Below are 18,589 nucleotides of genomic sequence, written 5' to 3' on the forward strand. Positions count from 1 at the left end.
GGACCTGGGGGTCCTTGTGCACGAGTCGCAAAAACCCAGTCTGCAGGTGCAGCAGGTGATCAAGAAGGCGAATGGAATGTTGGCCTTTATAGCGAGGGGGATTGAATATAAAAGTAGGGAGGTCTTGCTGCAACTGTACAGGGTACTGATGCAGCCGCAGCTGGAGTACTGTGTGCAGTTTTGGTCGCCGCACTTGTGGAAGGATATATTGGCCTTGGAGGGAGTGCAGAGGAGGTTCACTAGGCTGATACCGGAGATGAGGGGGTTGGACTATGAAGAGAGACTACATAGACTAGGTCTGTACTCGTTGGAGTTTAGAAGGATGAGGGGGGATCTTATAGAGACGTGTAAGATAATGAAAGGGATGGATAAGGTAGAGGTAGAGAGATTCTTCCCGCTTAGAAAGGATAGCAGGACTAGAGGGCACAGCCTCAAGATAAGTGGGGGGGGGCAGTTTAGATTAGAGTTGAGGAGGAACTTCTTCACTCAAAGGGTGGTAAATCTCTGGAATTTTCTGTCTGTTGAAGTGGTGGAGGCTACCTCACTAAATATATTTAAGTCACGGGTAGATAGGTTTTGATAGACAAAGGAATTAAGGGTTATGGGGAGAAAGCAGGAAAGTGGAACTGATCCACTTCAGATCAGCCATGATCTTATTGAATGGCGGGGCAGGCTCGAGGGGCTAGATGGCCTACTCCTGCTCCTATTTCTTATGTTCTTATGTTCTTATTGGACCTGCCAAAATGGACATTTACCCGCGTTGAAGTCCATCTGCCACTTCTCTGCCTAGTCTTGCATCCTATCTATGTCTCACTGCAACTTCTGACATCCCTCCAGACTATCCACAACACCACTAACCTTCAGGTTGTTGGCAAACTTACCAACCCATCCCTCCACTTCCTCATCCAGGTCATTTATGAAAATGACGAACAGCAAGGGTCCTAGAACAGATCCCTGGGGCACTCCACTGGTGACTGACCTCCATGCAGAAAAAGACCCATCCACAACCACTTTCTGCCTTCTGCAGGCAAGCCAGTTCTGGATCCACAAGGCAACAGCCCCTTGGATCCCATGCCCTCTCACCTTCTCAAGAAGTCTTGCATGGGAGACCTTATCAAACGCCTTGCTGAAGTCCATGTGAACCACATCCACCGCTCTTCCTTCGTCAATGTGGTTAGTCACGTTTTCAAAGAACTCAACTAGGCTCGTAAGGCATGACCTGCCCTTGACAAAGCCATGCTGACTATTTCTGATCATACTGAACTTCTCTAAATGTTCATAAATCCTGTCCCTCAGAATCCTCTCCATCAACTTACCAACCACTGAGGTCAGACTCACCTGTCAGTAATTTCCTGGGCTATCCCTGTTCCCTTTCTTGAAAATAGGAACCACATCCGCAATCCTCCAATCCTCTAGAACCTCTCCCGTCTCCATCGACGACACAAAGATCATCGCCAGGGGCTCTGCAATCTCTTCCCTCACCTCCCACAGTAACCTGGGGTACATCCCATCCGGTCCCGGCGATTTATCTATCTTGATAGAATTTAAAAGTTCCAACACATCCTCTTTCTTAACGTCCACATACTCAATCTTTTCAGTCTGCCGCAAACCTACAGAAAAACCTCCCAGATCATTTTCCACCGTGAATACCAAGGCAAAGTATTCATTAAGCACCTCTGCCATTTCTTCCGGTTCCACTCAGACTTTTCCCACTTCACCTTTTATAGGTCCAATCCCTTCACTTCTCATCCTTTTACTCTTCACATATTTGTAGAACGCCTTGGGGTTCCCCTTAATCTTACCTGCCAAGGCCTTCTCATGACCCCTTCTGGCTCTCCTGATTTCCTTTTTAAGCTCCTTCCTGCAACCCGTATACTCCTCTAGATCCTTAACATCTCCTAGCTCTCTGAACCTTCTGTACACCTTTCTTTTCTTTCTGACTAGGTTCATCACAACCTTCGTGTACCACAATTCCCGTGACCTACCAAAACCTTCCTGTCTCATCAGAACGTTGTCGTGCAGAGCTCCAGACAAACATTCCTTGAAAATCCGCCATCTTCCTTCAGTACTTTTCCCCAAGAACACCTCCTTCCAGTTTACTCATCTAATTTCCTGCCGGATGGCTTCATATTTCCCCTTACTCCAGATAAACACCTTCCTAGCCAGCCTGGTCCTATTTCTTTCCAATGCTATCGTGAAGGAGATAGAATTATGATTGCCATCCCCAAGATGCTCTCCCCCCGAGAGATCCGACACCTGTCCAGGTTCATTAGCCAGCACCAGGTCAAGTACAGCCTCTCTTCTCGTAGGCTTATTCACGTACTGTGTCAGGAAACCCTCCTGAACACACCTAACAAACTCCTCCCCATCCAAATCCCTTACCCTAGGGATATTCCAGTCGATGTTTGGGAAATTAAAGTCTCCCATCATGACAACTCTGTTATTACTATATCTCTCTAGGATCTGTTTCCCTATCTGCACCTCAACTTCCCTGTCACTACTGGGCAGCCTATAGAAAACACCCAGCAAAGTTACCAACCCCTTGCTGTTCCTAACTTGCACCCACAGAGACTCTGTGACAGTCCCTCCACAGCATCCACCTTCTCTACAGCCGTGACACTATCCCTGATCAACAGTGCCACTCCGCCCCCTCTTTTGCCTCCCTGGCCTTCCTGAAACATCTGAATCCCAGCACCTGAAGTACCCAGTCCTGTCCCTGAGACATCCAAGTCTCTGTAATGGCTCTGTAATGTAATATTATGGGAAAACGACTATTCCCAAGTTTATCTCCAAGCCTCACACCCTGCCGCAACCTGGACTTATATCTGCTGCCCATTCATTTTCATCTGAGCCGAATTCTTGGAACTGTCTATATAAAAACACTATGGAAGCACCTTCACCACTCAGACTGCAGTGGTTCAAGGTCCACTCAATGGCAACTGGGTATGACAATAAATGTTGGCCTTTTGATGTGCCGCTCACATCCCAAAATATAATTTTTCAAAAAGATGGTTAAAAACCAGCTTCCCCAAAGAAATCACATGCAACCTTAACCATCTGCTGGTTACAAATTTAATTGGGTTGTTTGTTCAATGTCGGAGGGAGAAACTAAGGCACTCAAATCAAATATCGGTACCTTGTGGAATTTATTGAAGTTTGGGTTTCATTGCAATGTAATAGACAGTTTGTTAAATGTTTGGTTACTTTTTAGAGATATTAGTTTCAGCCATTGCTTCTGTAAATCGTCATTAGCTGGTGAACATTATGGATATAGAGTTTAGTTCAACAGTTACAAACTAATATTTTCTTTGGCATGAGGAGTATGATAAACTTACTAACTGATAATAATTTATATTTATATATATATGTATATACATGTTATGTTCTATCACTGATACTATTCACCTTTTAATTGCTTTTAATTAATTTGCTAGGCAGATGAAACAAATGTCAACTGTAGGGTTCTCCCCATCCAGAGATGAGAAGTTTAGTGTGAAGGTATGTGATTAAGTCATTAGCTGAAGTAAACTGAGAAGCAATATTACTTTCAGCAGGTGAAAATACTTTCTAATGTTAGATCTTAGCGATGGCAGAAATCTGAAATGTGAAAACCAAAAAGATATGTAAAAAAAGTGAAGAAAGCTAATATGAAGAATTCTGTTGTCCTGACCTGCTGTCATAGTCATTGTGTAGTACATTGGATTGATACATTATTGACCACTTTACGATGAGTGAAGCCACTGAACAACTAGTAGCTACTCTAAATTACATGATAGTAATCTCCAGAATAAACTTCTCCCTCACCAGTCTCGTTATCTGAAAGGGTTAACTATCCAATTCACAATAAAAAGAATGAGCAGTGTTTTCCTGCCCAATACATTGACTCCTCCTGTTCTTTGTGATATTTAACCACCTCCGATGAAACATGAATGGACTCAGTGTCCTCACAGCTCTGGCTTGTGATTCAGAGGCTCTAGCTCTTGACTGAGCTCTGGGTATTTATAACAGATACAGCTCTAACCACAGCATTGAACACATTACAGAGAGCAGCTTAACTGCACCTGCACTGGAACTGAGGCAAATAAGAACATAAAGAGCATAAGAAATAGGAGCAGGAGTAGGCCATCTAGCCCTTTGAGCCTGCCCCGCCATTCAATAAGATCATGGCTGATCTGACGTGGCTCAGTTCCACTTTCCCGCTTTCTCCCCATAACCTTTAATTCCCTTGCCTACCAAAAACCTATCTACCGTGTCTTAAATAAATTTAGTGAGGTAGCCTCCACCACTTCAACGGGCAGAGAATTCCAGAGATTCACCACCCTTTGAGTGAAGAAGTTCCTCCTCAACTCCGATCTAAACTGTCCCCCCCTTATCTTGAGGCTGTGCCCTCTAGTCCTGCTGTCCTTTCTGAGCGGGAAGAATCTCTCTACCTCTACCCTATCCATCCCTTTCATTATCTTATACGTCTCTATAAGATCCCCCCTCATCCTTCTAAACTCCAGTGAGTACAAACCCAGTCTATTCAGTCTTTCTTCATAGTCCAACCCGCTTATCTCCGGTATCAGCCTGGTGAACCTCCTCTGCACTCCTTCCAAGGCCAAAATATCCTTGCGCAAGTGCGGCGACCAAAACTGCACACAGTACTCCAGCTGCAGCCTCACCAGTGCCCTGTACAGTTGCAAATAAAAGGACCTGGAGTCATTGGGGTCGCACAGTGAGGGTGGGATTCAGAGATTGGGGGTGTGACATGGGAATTGGAGGGTGGGATTGGAGATGAGGTGACCTATAGAAGTCAGGGTGATGGAAAGTGCGTGAGGCAGAGAGTGAGAGATAGGATTTGGCTGGGGTGGGGAATGTTGTCATAGCTTTATCTCAGATTCTTACTCAGCTTTAGTGATTCTCACTTGGGGAGCACTGCCTTGTAATTTTGACCCTTTTGAAATATTTTTGGTTGCAAAGTCTTTTTATCCCCTTATAATTTTGATCTCACCTGTAAGGTTGCTTTTGGGCCAGGGATGAATCACTCTTCCCATGCTGACCAAAGCAATCCACTTTCCACCTGTATTGCCCTATGGGTTGGCCACTCTCCTGTGGTAACCAGTGGCAGACCCTGCACTCTTCCCCTACTGACCAGGGATGGTCCACTCTCCCCTTGCTGACCAGGGATGGGCTCTCTCCCCCTGCTAACCAGACATGGACCTCTCTCACCCTGTTGACCAGGGATGGGCTTCTGTCCCCGTGCTAACCAGGGATGGGCCACTCTCCCCCTGCTGAGCAGAGATGGACAGTCTCCCCCTGCTGACCAGGGATGGGCCTCTCTCCCCCTGTTGACCAGGGATGGGCCACTCCCCCTCTGCTGACCAGGGATGGGCCTCCCTCTCCGCCTGCTGACCAGGGATGGCCACTCTCCCCCTGTTGAATAGGGATAGGCCACTCTCCCTCCGCGTAAGACCCAGTATGGGTTGTTCTCCCTGTGCTGAGTATGGTGATTCATTCTTCCCCCTGTTGACTGGGGATGACTCAGTCTCTTCCAGTTGACGAGGACAAGTCATCTCTTCCTGTGGCAGGGCACTCTGCGCACGGCTTGAGCTGCCAGAGATGTCTCCTGACATCATCAGGTCAATGACTCTGTCCCACCCCAGCTATCATGTGCCCTCTCTTACACTAAGGGACACATTATTATGGACAGGCTGAGTACGTCTACATGCCTGTCCCATTTGTGTACATCATGATGGGCTGGGTTGCAAAGAGTCTCACCATGACTCCCTGAACTAGTGCCAAACACAGGCAGGTATTAACTGTCACCACAGGGCAAAGATCAGGAGGATGATCCCTTGGAAATTCATCTCTCTAATCCTGGGACTATTGCTGACCCCAACCTTGGGCTGATATTCCTCTCCCAACTCTCAGATTTCTACCCTCATCAGTATATAATCTGTAGATGATTTATGTAAAATTTCCTGTTAGTTAAAAATGTATTTGTTATTCTGACTGGTTCAGGCATATCTGCTTGCACATCAAAACAAAAAAGGCTGCATAAATGCTTTCATCATGGCACCTGACGTAAGCAACTCCTGACCCTCGCCTCCTCAGGCTGTAGTCATGCCTCAAGCATTCTCCCACTTCACATTGATGTTTCTTCTCTGGCTCTTCCTGTAAAGCAGAGATCAAGCACTTTGTACTGCATTGTTTTCCATCACCCACTCATTTATAGTATGTCTGGTGTCCTGCATGATCTTTAACCTTGTTCTGATTTGCACCCAAGCCCTGGATACTGAGCTTTCGGCAGTTGGATGTGAACATGCTCTTATAGTAACCTCTTAGCACTCCTAATGAGGAGTTCCTTCCTCCAACTGACCCCAGGCCATTTCCACTCAGGGTTTTAGTTGTGATTTGGATTAAGGGATTCGAACAATATTCAGCCACTTCACAAGGACATCTGCTCCTTGAGAAACTTTCTCACCACCTCCCCCTCAGTAAAACTGTTGGAAATCCAAAAAAGATTTCCCACAGAATAAGAGGAAGCTAGGTCCTGGCTGCACCTGTTGCTTGACAACAACTGCATTTATCTAGTGCTTTTAACATAGTAAACTATCCTGAGAAGCTTCACATCAGCAAACTTTGGCACCAAATCACATAAAGAGATATGAGGACAGGTGACCACACACTTGATCAAAGGAGTATGTTTTCAGGAACATCTTAAAGGAGGACAGAGAGCTGGAGAGATTTAAGGAGAGAATTCCACAGCCCCTGAATCCAGAATTCAAGGCAGCTAAATGCATGGTTGTCGGTGGTCCAAGTAGTCACCCTAAGTTCAAATAAACAGGATTGTTTTGCTGTTAGATGGTTTCCATTCAGGGTTGTTTCTATTTCTGTAAACAGTGAGGCTGATGATGTTAATCTGGAGCAGAGTGGGAGGAGTTACTGAGTCTGCGCGTGATTGGCCTTGGTTCTCATCTGTTCCACCTGTTCTGGGAGCCCTGTTCAGCCCCTGTGCAGATTACAGTGGTCACTTGCTGCTGTTGTGCCTCCTCCCCTAGCTTGCGTAAGACTGACTAATGCTGTTTGCTAACCTCTATGTTATCTGTATTACTGGGTGCGCTGATGCATTCACTGAGCTGATTGGGTTTCAAGCTGGTTTACTGTTGCTGGGCCTGGAGACTGCAGGCACCAGACACTCTCACTGTCCTGCAGTTAATCAGCTCCATAAAGCTTGGCAGGATCATCGGGAGGCTGATCTTCAGGCCTTGGAAGAAGTTGTGTTTTGTCTGCAATTTCCTAACAGTGCTGCTGGAGATTGACAGGGAGTTGCCGAATCATTCTATGCTCTATGTTTTGAGGCTTATGAATGACAAGCTTTCCAAGAATGATTGCAGGTGAGGGAAGGTGTGATTAATGGGAGTTGGCATGTGGAAGTTTTTGGAGGAACTGGACTAAATCCTTGGCTGATCTTCATCCTGATTCCAGGCCTATCTCAGAGGATCTGTCTTGCAAACTTTGTTTGATTTGGTTTGCTGCTTGCTGCAATATATGGTGGTTCAATTTGTGACAAAATACATTGGCACTTTACAAAAATTCTTGTAATTGGCCCATGGTATGGTGAAAGAGCTATGGTTATTGTTTGGACTCATACCATGCTAAGGGTCTGAGGTGGGGCAGTCGGCACTGAGAATGAGGGAGCAAAAAGATGGCACTGAAAGATGGTGGCACAGTAGTTAGCACTGCTGCCTCACAGTGCCAAGGCCCCGGGTTCAATTCCGGCCTCAGGTCACTGCCTGTGTGAAGTTTGCACATTCTCCCAGTATCTCTGTGGGTTTCCTTGGGGTGCTCCAGTTTCCCCCACAGACCAAAGATCATTGCCCATGCAAAATTTACCATAGTGTCAGGGGATTAGCAACGTAAATATGTGGGTTTATGGGAATAAGGCCTGGGTAGGATTGCGATCGGTGCAGATTCGATGGGCCAAATGGCCTCTTTCTGCACTGTAGGGATTCTATGATTCTATTCTATGAACGAATGTTCTGGATTTTGAAACACATTCATTTGTTTTTGTACATGCCTATGAAATGTTCCTGATTTTATCAGCCCCACCTTCCTGCCATCTTTTAATATACCCCAATGTCTGATTTGACCAAATATTGACCAAAACAATGAAGTAATCCTGCCACCTTATTGATCATTTATGTGACTACACTTCGAATACTGTGTACAGTATGAAAAAGCTATTGCAACTGTTGAAAGGATACAGCAAGGATCAACCAGATGATTGAGGAGTGGAGGAATTGGATTATGAGGAATGATGATGTGATTTGGGCACATTCCTCTGAAAAGAGGAGATTGGAAGGTAATATGATTACTGTCTTTAGGGCTCTAAAAGGACTGGATAATGTTGACCATGACAAGAAAATTCACATTATCTAGAACAGTGAAGCTAGAAAATAGAATCTGTGCTTAAAGAAAGATAAATTCAAAATTAATTTGCAGAAATAAATGGGCAAAATGTTCTGATGTGAGTTTTGGGATATTGACATCAGGACCAAATGGGGATCCTGGCTCACATTTGCCAACAGCAGGTCCTCCTAATTGGCTGCCTTCAGTCTCACTATCCAATTAAGAATAACGGGCGAAAACCTAATGCTCCTAGCAGCAATCAGAGCGCTGGCAACTCTGAAACCACGTCAGCCCCATTTGGAGGGTTATACAGTGCCAAGGCAGTTTGGGAATTGACATGGAAGTGCCCTCAGAGAGGTAAGTAAAAGTTTACAATCAGAGAGGCCAGACCTCTCATGGATGTAGCTTTCCCTGTCCACAGCACTCTCTTTGAGCCTTCAGTTCCAATGACTTCCCAGTCAGCCATAGGGAAGCTGATCAAGCTAGTGGTCATTTCAGATGCACTCCCCAACTAAAAATGCCAGTGGCCCAAGTAAACCACCCTTAATAGGACCTTTAAATATTCAAATTGGGTGCCTGGCACTTTTTTCTGTGGGTAGCCAGTGTACATTTGTTCTTGCTGATGGGAAACTTTCCTGCCATCATTTGCGGCCAGAAAAATCCTGCCGAATATTTCAATGAGTCAGCGATCAATGTGTGGAATAGGCTCCCCAAAGGGGAATGGTGGAAGCAACAAGTATTTATTCACTCAATTTCTTTCAGCATATCATTTTTTGTGTTCTAGTAGATGAGTAATTTGACAAATGACATGGTAACACATGCTATGTTGCAGCACAAGATAAGGTTGACTGGGTTGGAGGTAATATATTAGCATGAAAGAGGATTGATTGATGGGCAGAAACAATAGGAATAAACAGGACTTTTTAGTTTGATAAGTTGTTACTCATGCAGTGCCACAAAGGGCAATGTTGTGTCTCAGCTATTTACAATCCATGTTGATGATTTAGATGAAGGAACCGAGTGTAATGTTTGCAAGTTTTCTGATGATACAAAGTTAGATGAGAAAGTAAGCTGTGAAGGGGACAGAAAGATTCTGCAAAGTGATATAAACGGGCTAAGATAAGGGGCAAGAAGGGGCAGATGGACTTTAATTGTGCAAGAAATTATTCTCTTTGATAGGAAGAATAGCAAGAATGAATATTTTTGGACTGTTAAGAGAATTTGAGACATGGAGATCAGGCAGGAAAGTAGAATTGAGGTCAAGGATTGGCCATGATATTAAACAGCCAAGCAGGCTTGAGGGGTGTGTGGCCTACTCCTGCTTCTATATATGTTCTTAAGTATAACATGTTTGGAAGGAGCAGATGACTTTGGACCTATGGCCTGCACATGCCTTGTGTCTTGGTATGCTGTAGACTCTGTCATGGAGATCGATTCTATGATTTGTCAATAATTCCATTACTATTGTATCATAGAACTACCAGGAGGGTAGAAGACGAACTAGATAGACTTTAGGATTTTGTCATTTACATTTCCTCATTCCCATATCATTGTACTTATACCCTGAATGTTTTCCAGTAACCTCTGACTCAGATATCATTTCTGAGCTGCAATGGATCATTGTGAAGCACCTCACACATCACAGGCAATTATACCAGATAACAAATCTTCCCTGTGCACTGACTACTTATTTAGACACTGGGGAACAGGGGGTGATCTTACCAAAAACATTTTAAATGAATACAGGAGAGAATCACCGCCATTCTTTGGACGAGCTCCCAGATGCAATCATACAGCACTTAGAAAAGAAGAGGCAAAATGTGATTGTCATCAGCGAGGGGAGAGGATGAAGCCTATTCAGGCCAGGAAGCTGGTTGCTGAGCTCTGGGGACACCATTGCGCAAGCACCCCAATTTCCCAGTGCACCCCAATCTCCCAGTGTACAATGCCTTCCCCCAATTGTCCTCCAGATATCGCACCCCCCTTCCCTCCCCCCATTACCACCCCAAGTATTCCACATGCAATTTGGCAGCAGCAGAGTGGCACAGTGGTTAGTACTATTGCCTCATAGCGCCAAGTCATGGGTTCAATTCCAACCTTGGGTGACTGTGGAGTTTGCACATTCTCCTCATCCCTGTATGGGTTTTCTTTGGGTGCTGTGATTTCCTCCAACAGCCCAAAGATGAGCAGGTTAGATGGATTGGCCCTGCTAAATTGCCTCTTAGTGTCCAAAGATGTGTAGGCTAAGAGGATTAGTCATAGTAAATGCATAGGATTATGGGGATAGAATGCGGAGTGGGCTTGTTTAAGATGCTTTTTCAGGGATTCGGTGCAGACTTGATGGGTTAAATGGCTCCATTCTGCACTGTAGGGATTCTATGATTCTATGAAATGTTGTCAGATAAGATAAGGTCTTGTGGGGTGGGGGGGTTGGTGTAGCGGTTGGGGGTGGTGGTTGGTTAAGGGACAAAAACAGGAGAAATGAACAGAACATATTTGAGTTGACAGGAGTTTCACATTAAGGTTTGATGCTGAGCCTCAGCTATTTACAATCTATATTAATGACTTGGATGAAAGAATCAAGTATATAAATGTATGCAAGTTTTTTGACAATACAAAGATAGCGGAGAAAGATTATATGTGAGTCGAAATGTGCGTCTGCATGCTCTGTCTTTCTGTCTGTCAGCACTTCTCTCCTCTTCCGGCTGATTAGACTTGTACTGTACACAACAGGCTGGGAATTCTAAGTGACAACCTGTTGCACATTAGTGGTTGCAGTGTGTGGGGTCAGCTGGCCCATGTAGAACTGACGTAAGCATATCTTTGAAATGGAAATGAGCCAAATGGATGATTCTAGTTGCCTGCTCACGTGTTGTATCAGCACAGTGTTCACAGAGAGCCTGTTGTCGTATGGCCTGATGCTGTTGCTTTTAGCACCATGGCCTCACCCTCTCCAGGGCAGGATTACTCAGTACTGTCTCTCTCATAATCCCTCTCTCCTACCAGTATACACAGCTCTGTCTGATGAAAGCTGCTTTATCTCTGGGTCACTTCACTTGCATTCCTCATATTCTTGACACTTGATGGGTCAATGGAGAAATTAAAACTGTAAGAACAAGCAGGGAAATTTGATGGGCTTCACTTGCATGTCTGGCCTGACTAACTGGCCTGTCTGTCACTACTCATTATTCTCTTGGTTGGTGAAAATTACACCTCATTTGCACTTTCCAAAAACAGCATAATCACTGTTAAAAACACTAATGCAACAGAAATGGAATGATGTATGTTTCAAAATATTATTGTTTTCCAGCCATTTGAAACTGCGATTTTCATATATAAATAATATTTTCATATATGCACATGTTAAATCCAGCAAAACTCAATGTGCTAATATACAATATATAGAGGTGAATGTTATAAACAGTAACTGTTTCGCTCTCACTCCGTCTGCCTCTCTATGTCTCTATTTCTGCCGTCTTTCTCTTTCATTCTGTCCTCTCGCACTGTCTGTCCTGTCTCTCTTTTACTTTCCATGCAAGTCTTTCACTTGTTTCTGTGTTGGTCTCTGTTTTTCTCTCACAGTTCCCTTTATCTCTTTCTGTCTGTCACTTTTGCTCAGTGTCACCCATTCAGTCTCTCAGCCTCTCTGTCTCTCACTTATGGTGAGTATTAATGATCAGAAGCGGTGACTGAAATCTAGAAATTCTCCCAGTTCAAATTGGTCCTCTGATAAAATATCCTAGTGGTCAGATTTGAATCCAATACAACAGCTGAGCTGAAAGCCTGGTCCTCTCCAAAGGTAGTTATTAGCTTCTGAGTGGTATCCCTTTAAATGAAGGGATTTTGAGATGTTTTCTTGGCGGGTGTGTGGGAGCTGCTTACACAGATCTGTTGCAGTGTGTGCAACTGAGCTGCCAAGTGGGAGAGTTCTTATTAAACACAGTGCCTACTGTGCTGTGTCCTAATTAGAGAGTAACTTGTGTTTGGCTCGCTGCGCACTGGTGGGAGTTCTCCAATATAAGTCTCAATGGGCTGACAATCTTTGTAACAATATGCCACAGAATGTTCTAGACAAGACAAATTGACTCGCAGGAATTGCCAAGTGACTCTCAGCTGCTGTTCTGTCTCGTGTATTATGTGACTCATTTACTGGTTCTTCCCACACTTCAAACAGTACAAGTATTTTCACAAAATGTTGGTGTCTTTGCACACTGACCAATTACTAACCCAAAGATCCTCTGCTGAAGCTTGGACCACCATCACTCCACCACCACAAACACACACACACACCACCTCCTCTCCATCACTGAGGCAAAGGTTCTGTTTCTGTTCATTTACGGCGCTCCTGCTCCAATGCTCTGCTTTATTGCTTTGGCACATGCAGTATATTGTGTCACCCGCAACACACTGTGTTACTGCCCCACCACTCTCAACACACTGTGTTCTTGCCACATCACCCTCAGTACACTGTGTTACTGCCCCATCATCTACGCTACACTGCGTTACTGCCCCAACACCCTCAGTACAATGTGTTACTTCCATATCACCCTCGCTACACTGCAATACTGTCCCATCACCCTTACAGCACTGTGATACTGTCCCATCACCCTTACAGCACTGTGATACTGTCCCATCACCCTTACAGCACTGTGATACTGTCCCATCACCCTTACAGCACTGTGATACTGTCCCATCACCCTTACAGCACTGTGATACTGTCCCATCACCCTTACAGCACTGTGATACTGTCCCATCACCCTTACAGCACTGTGATACTGTCCCATCACCCTTACAGCACTGTGATACTGTCCCATCACCCTTACAGCACTGTGATACTGTCCCATCACCCTTACAGCACTGTGATACTGTCCCATCACCCTTACAGCACTGTGATACTGTCCCATCACCCTTACAGCACTGTGATACTGTCCCATCACCCTTACAGCACTGTGATACTGTCCCATCACCCTTACAGCACTGTGATACTGTCCCATCACCCTTACAGCACTGTGATACTGTCCCATCACCCTTACAGCACTGTGATACTGTCCCATCACCCTTACAGCACTGTGATACTGTCCCATCACCCTTACAGCACTGTGATACTGTCCCATCACCCTTACAGCACTGTGATACTGTCCCATCACCCTTACAGCACTGTGATACTGTCCCATCACCCTTACAGCACTGTGATACTGTCCCATCACCCTTGCTACACTGTGAAACTGCCCCATCACCCTCAGTATAGTGTGTTACGGCCCCAACACCCTCAATACACTGCGTTACTGCCCCATCACCCTCAGTATACTGCATTACTGCCACATCACCCTTGCTACACTGCATTACTGCCCCACTACCCTCACTACATTGCATGATTGCCCTATCACCCTTGGTACATTGCGATACTGTCCCATCACCCCGCCATACTGTTTTACTGCCCCATCACCCCGCCACACTACGTTACTGCCCCATCACCTCGGTACATTGCAATACTTCCCCATCACCCCCGCTACACTGCGTTACTGCCCCATCACCCACAGTACATTGTGATACTGCCCCATCACCCTTGCTGTACTGCAATACTGCCCCATCACTCTCAGTACAGTGCATTACTGCCCCATCACCCTCAGTATACTGCGTTACTGCCCCGTCACCCTCGCTAGACTGTGTTACTGCCTCATCACCCTCTCTAGACTGCATTACTGCCCAATCACCCTCGGTACATTCAAATACTGCCCCATCACCCCCACTACAGTGCGACATGCAACATCACCCTCAGTACACTGCAATACTGCCCATCATCATTGCTACACTATGTTACTGCCCCATCCCCTCAGTGCATTGCGTTACTGCCCCATCAACCTCAGTATAGTGCATTACTGCCCCATCCCCTCAGTACACTGCGATACTGCCCCATCACCCTCGCTACACTGCATTACTGCCCCATCCCCTCAGTACACTGCATTACTGCCCCATCACCCTCGCTACACTATGTTATTGTCCCATCACCGTCGGTACACTGCGTAATTGCCCCATCACCCTCGCTACACTGCGATACTGCCCCAACTCAGTACACTGTATTATTGCCCCATCACCCTCACTACACTGCATTAGTGCCCCATCACCCTCACTACACTGCATTAGCGGCGCATCACCCTCACTACACTGCATTAGTGCCCCATCACCCTCACTACACTGCATTAGTGCCCCATCACCCTCACTACACTGCGTTAGCGCCCCATCACCCTCACTACACTGCGTTAGCGGCGCATCACCCTCACTACACTGCGTTAGCGGCGCATCACCCTCACTACACTGCGTTAGTGCCCCATCACCCTCACTACACTGCATTAGTGCCCCATCACCCTCACTACACTGCGTTAGCGCCCCATCACCCTCACTACACTGCGTTAGCGGCGCATCACCCTCACTACACTGCATTAGTGCCCCATCACCCTCACTACACTGCATTAGTGCCCCATCACCCTCACTACACTGCGTTAGCGCCCCATCACCCTCACTACACTGCGTTAGCGCCGCATCACCCTCACTACACTGCATTAGCGCCCCATCACCCTCGCTACGCTGCGTTAGTGCCCCATCACCCTCACTACACTGCATTAGTGCCCCATCACCCTCACTACACTGCGATACTGCCCCATCACCCTCACTACACTGCATTAGTGCCCCATCACCCTCACTACACTGCATTAGCGCCCCATCACCCTCGCTACGCTGCGTTAGTGCCCCATCACCCTCACTACACTGCATTAGTGCCCCATCACCCTTGCTACACTGAAATACTGCCACATCACCCTCACTACACTGCGTTAGCGCCGCATCACCCTCACTACACTGCATTAGTGCCCCATCACCCTCACTACACTGCGTTAGCGCCCCATCACCCTCGCTACGCTGCGTTAGCGCCCCATCACCCTCGCTACGCTGCGTTAGCGCCCCATCACCCTCGCTACGCTGCGTTAGCGCCCCATCACCCTCGCTACGCTGCATTAGCGCCCCACCACCCTCGCTACGCTGCGTTAGCGCCCCACCACCCTCGCTACACTGAAATACTGCCCCATCACTCTCAGTACACTGCATTACTGCCCCATCCCCTCAGTACACTGCATTACTGCCCCATCACCTTCGCTACACTATGTTATTGTCCCATCACCGTCGGTACACTGCGTAATTGCCCCATCACCCTCGCTACACTGCGATACTGCCCCATCACCCTCGCTACACTGAAATACTGCCCCATCACCCTCGCTACACTGAAATACTGCCCCATCACCCTCGCTACACTGAAATACTGCCCCATCACCCTCACTACACTGCATTAGCGCCCCATCACCCTCACTACACTGCGTTAGCGCCCCATCACCCTCACTACGCTGCATTAGCACCCCATCACCCTCACTACACTGCATTAGCGCCCCATCACCCTCACTACGCTGCATTAGCACCCCATCACCCTCACTACGCTGCGTTAGCGCCGCATCACCCTCACTACACTGCGTTAGCGCCCCATCACCCTCACTACGCTGCATTAGCACCCCATCACCCTCACTACACTGCATTAGCGCCCCATCACCCTCACTACGCTGCATTAGCACCCCATCACCCTCACTACACTGCGTTAGCGCCGCATCACCCTCACTACACTGCGTTAGCACCCCATCACCCTCACTACGCTGCATTAGCACCCCATCACCCTCTCTACACTGCGTTAGCGCCGCATCACCCTCACTACACTGCGTTACTGCCCCATCACCCTCGCTACACTGCAATACTGCCCCATCATTCTCAGTACACTGCGTTACTGTCCCATCATCCTCGCTACACCTCATTACTGCCCCGTCACCCTCAGTACATTGCTATACTGCCCCATCTCCCACTACACTGTGATACTGCAACATCACCCTTAGTGCACTGTGATAGTCCCCCATCAGCATCGGTACATTGCGATACTGTCCCATTACCCTTGGTACATTTCAGTACTGACCCATCACCCACACTACACTGTGTTACTGCCCCATCACCCTCAGTACATTTGCAATACTGCCCCATCACCCCTGCTACACTGCGATACTGTCCTATTACCCTCAGTACAGTGCGATACTGCCCATCACTCTCAGTACACTGCGATATTGCCCATCACCCTCGGTACACTGCAATACTATCCCATCACCCTCAGTTCACTGCGTTACTGCCCTATCACCCTTGCTAGACTGCGTTACTGCCTCATCATCCTCACGACACTGCATTACTGCCCCATCAACCTTGCTAGACTGCGTTACTGCCCCATCACCCTCGCTACACCACATTACTGCTCCATCACCCCTGGTACATTGCTACACTGCCCCATCCCCCCGCTACACTGTGATACTGCAACATCACCCTCGGTACACTGCAATACTGCTCTATCACCCTCGGTACATTGCGATACTGCCCCATCACCCTCGGTACACTGTTATTGCCCCATCATCTTCGCTACACTGCATTGCTATCCCATCACCCTTGTTACATTGCAACACTGCCCCATCACCCTCGTTACACTGCATTACTACCCCATCATCCTTGCTACTCTGCGTTACTGCCCCATCACTGTTGCTACACTGCATTACTGCCCCATCACCCTTGCTGTATTGTGATACTTCCCCATCACCCTCGCTACACTGCATTACTGCCCCATCACCCTCACTACACTGTGTTGGTGCCGCATCTCCCTCGCTACACTGCATTATTGCCCCATTACCCTTGGTATGCTGCGTTACTGCCCCATCACCCTCGGTATGCTGCGTTACTGCCCCGTCACGCTTGGTACTCTGCGTTACTGCCCCATCACCCTCTGTGTGCTGCGTTACTGCCCCATCACCCTCGGTGTGCTGCGTTACTGCCCCATCACCCTTGGTGTGCTGCGTTACTGCCCCATCACCCTTGGTGTGCTGCGTTACTGCCCCATCACCCTCGGTGTGCTGCGTTACTGCCCCATCACCCTCGGTGTGCTGCGTTACTGCCCCATCACCCTCGGTGTGCTGCGTTACTGCCCCATCACCCTCGGTGTGCTGCGTTACTGCCCCATCGCCCTCGGTGTGCTGCGTTACTGCCCCATCGCCCTCGGTGTGCTGCGTTACTGCCCCATCGCCCTCGGTGCGCTGCGTTACTGCCCCATCGCCCTCGGTGCGCTGCGTTACTGCCCCATCGCCCTCGGTGCGCTGCGTTACTGCCCCATCGCCCTCGGTGCGCTGCGTTACTGCCCCATCGCCCTCGGTGCGCTGCGTTACTGCCCCATCGCCCTCGGTGCGCTGCGTTACTGCCCCATCGCCCTCGGTGCGCTGCGTTACTGCCCCATCGCCCTCGGTGCGCTGCGTTACTGCCCCATCGCCCTCGGTGCGCTGCGTTACTGCCCCATCGCCCTCGGTGCGCTGCGTTACTGCCCCATCGCCCTCGGTGCGCTGCGTTACTGCCCCATCGCCCTCGGTGCGCTGCGTTACTGCCCCATCGCCCTCGGTGCGCTGCGTTACTGCCCCATCACCCTCGGTGCGCTGCGTTACTGCCCCATCACCCTCGGTGCGCTGCGTTACTGTTTTAATATTTTCTGGTGGAACTAACTGTGGTGGTTTGTATTTTGCAGATGAACGGAGTTTAACAGAAGAGAAAGTTCTGCTTTGTCAGCATCAAGAATGCGTGGACAAGAGAAGGGCTATCAAGGTAAGGCGTCTTATTCCTCCTCACGGCTGGCATGCACACACTTTACATTCACACTCCTGCAAACATGCATGCACTCTCTCTCCTTCTCTTTCCCACTTTTGGTCTTCAATTCTTTAGTTCTCTCCCTTTGCCTCTCTCACTCACCAATGTGCTAGTTGGGTAATGAAGGTCAGTCCACCTATATCCAGGAATCAGTTATTGTAATCTATCTTGTGATTAAGTGGGTCTGTGATAGGGCACATTGAACTTTTGCAATCATATTCGATGATTCGGTGGAGACCATAAACCAGGGGCCATAGTAATTTGCCTTCCAGGAGACACAGTAAGCTGTCCTGCTGTCTTGCTGGTTCCCAGGGCAATATTAGAGGAAGCAAGAGGAGTTCCTCCTGTGCCTTTCAACAGTTCTCCCTCAACAAATTGATCAAGTAGTCATTCATTTATTTGTTTTTGTGCAATCTTGCTATGGGGTATGACTAATGTGTTA

General features: G+C 47.7%; 1 protein-coding gene across 6 annotated transcripts in view; it reads left to right on the forward strand.

Annotated features, from left to right (window-relative positions):
- The window catches only part of LOC145360272 (pleckstrin homology domain-containing family G member 5-like), a 141,592-nt gene that overhangs the window by 46,049 nt on the left and 76,954 nt on the right, over positions 1-18,589 (forward strand). For 4 of the 6 annotated variants that reach the window (XM_080215388.1, XM_080215390.1, XM_080215391.1 and 1 more), the window contains exon 2: positions 18,029-18,105. In XM_080215388.1, the coding sequence (XP_080071514.1) occupies positions 18,029-18,105 (77 nt within the window). Of the gene's footprint in view, positions 1-6,983; positions 7,046-7,104; positions 7,377-18,028; positions 18,106-18,589 lie in introns of those variants that run through there. The other 2 variants (XM_080215392.1, XM_080215387.1) reach the window with 2 other exon arrangements.

This window comes from Carcharhinus amblyrhynchos, chromosome 30 (genome assembly GCF_965287045.1).
Source record: "Carcharhinus amblyrhynchos chromosome 30, sCarAmb.v2.hapA, whole genome shotgun sequence".
Classification (NCBI taxonomy): domain Eukaryota; kingdom Metazoa; phylum Chordata; class Chondrichthyes; order Carcharhiniformes; family Carcharhinidae; genus Carcharhinus; species Carcharhinus amblyrhynchos.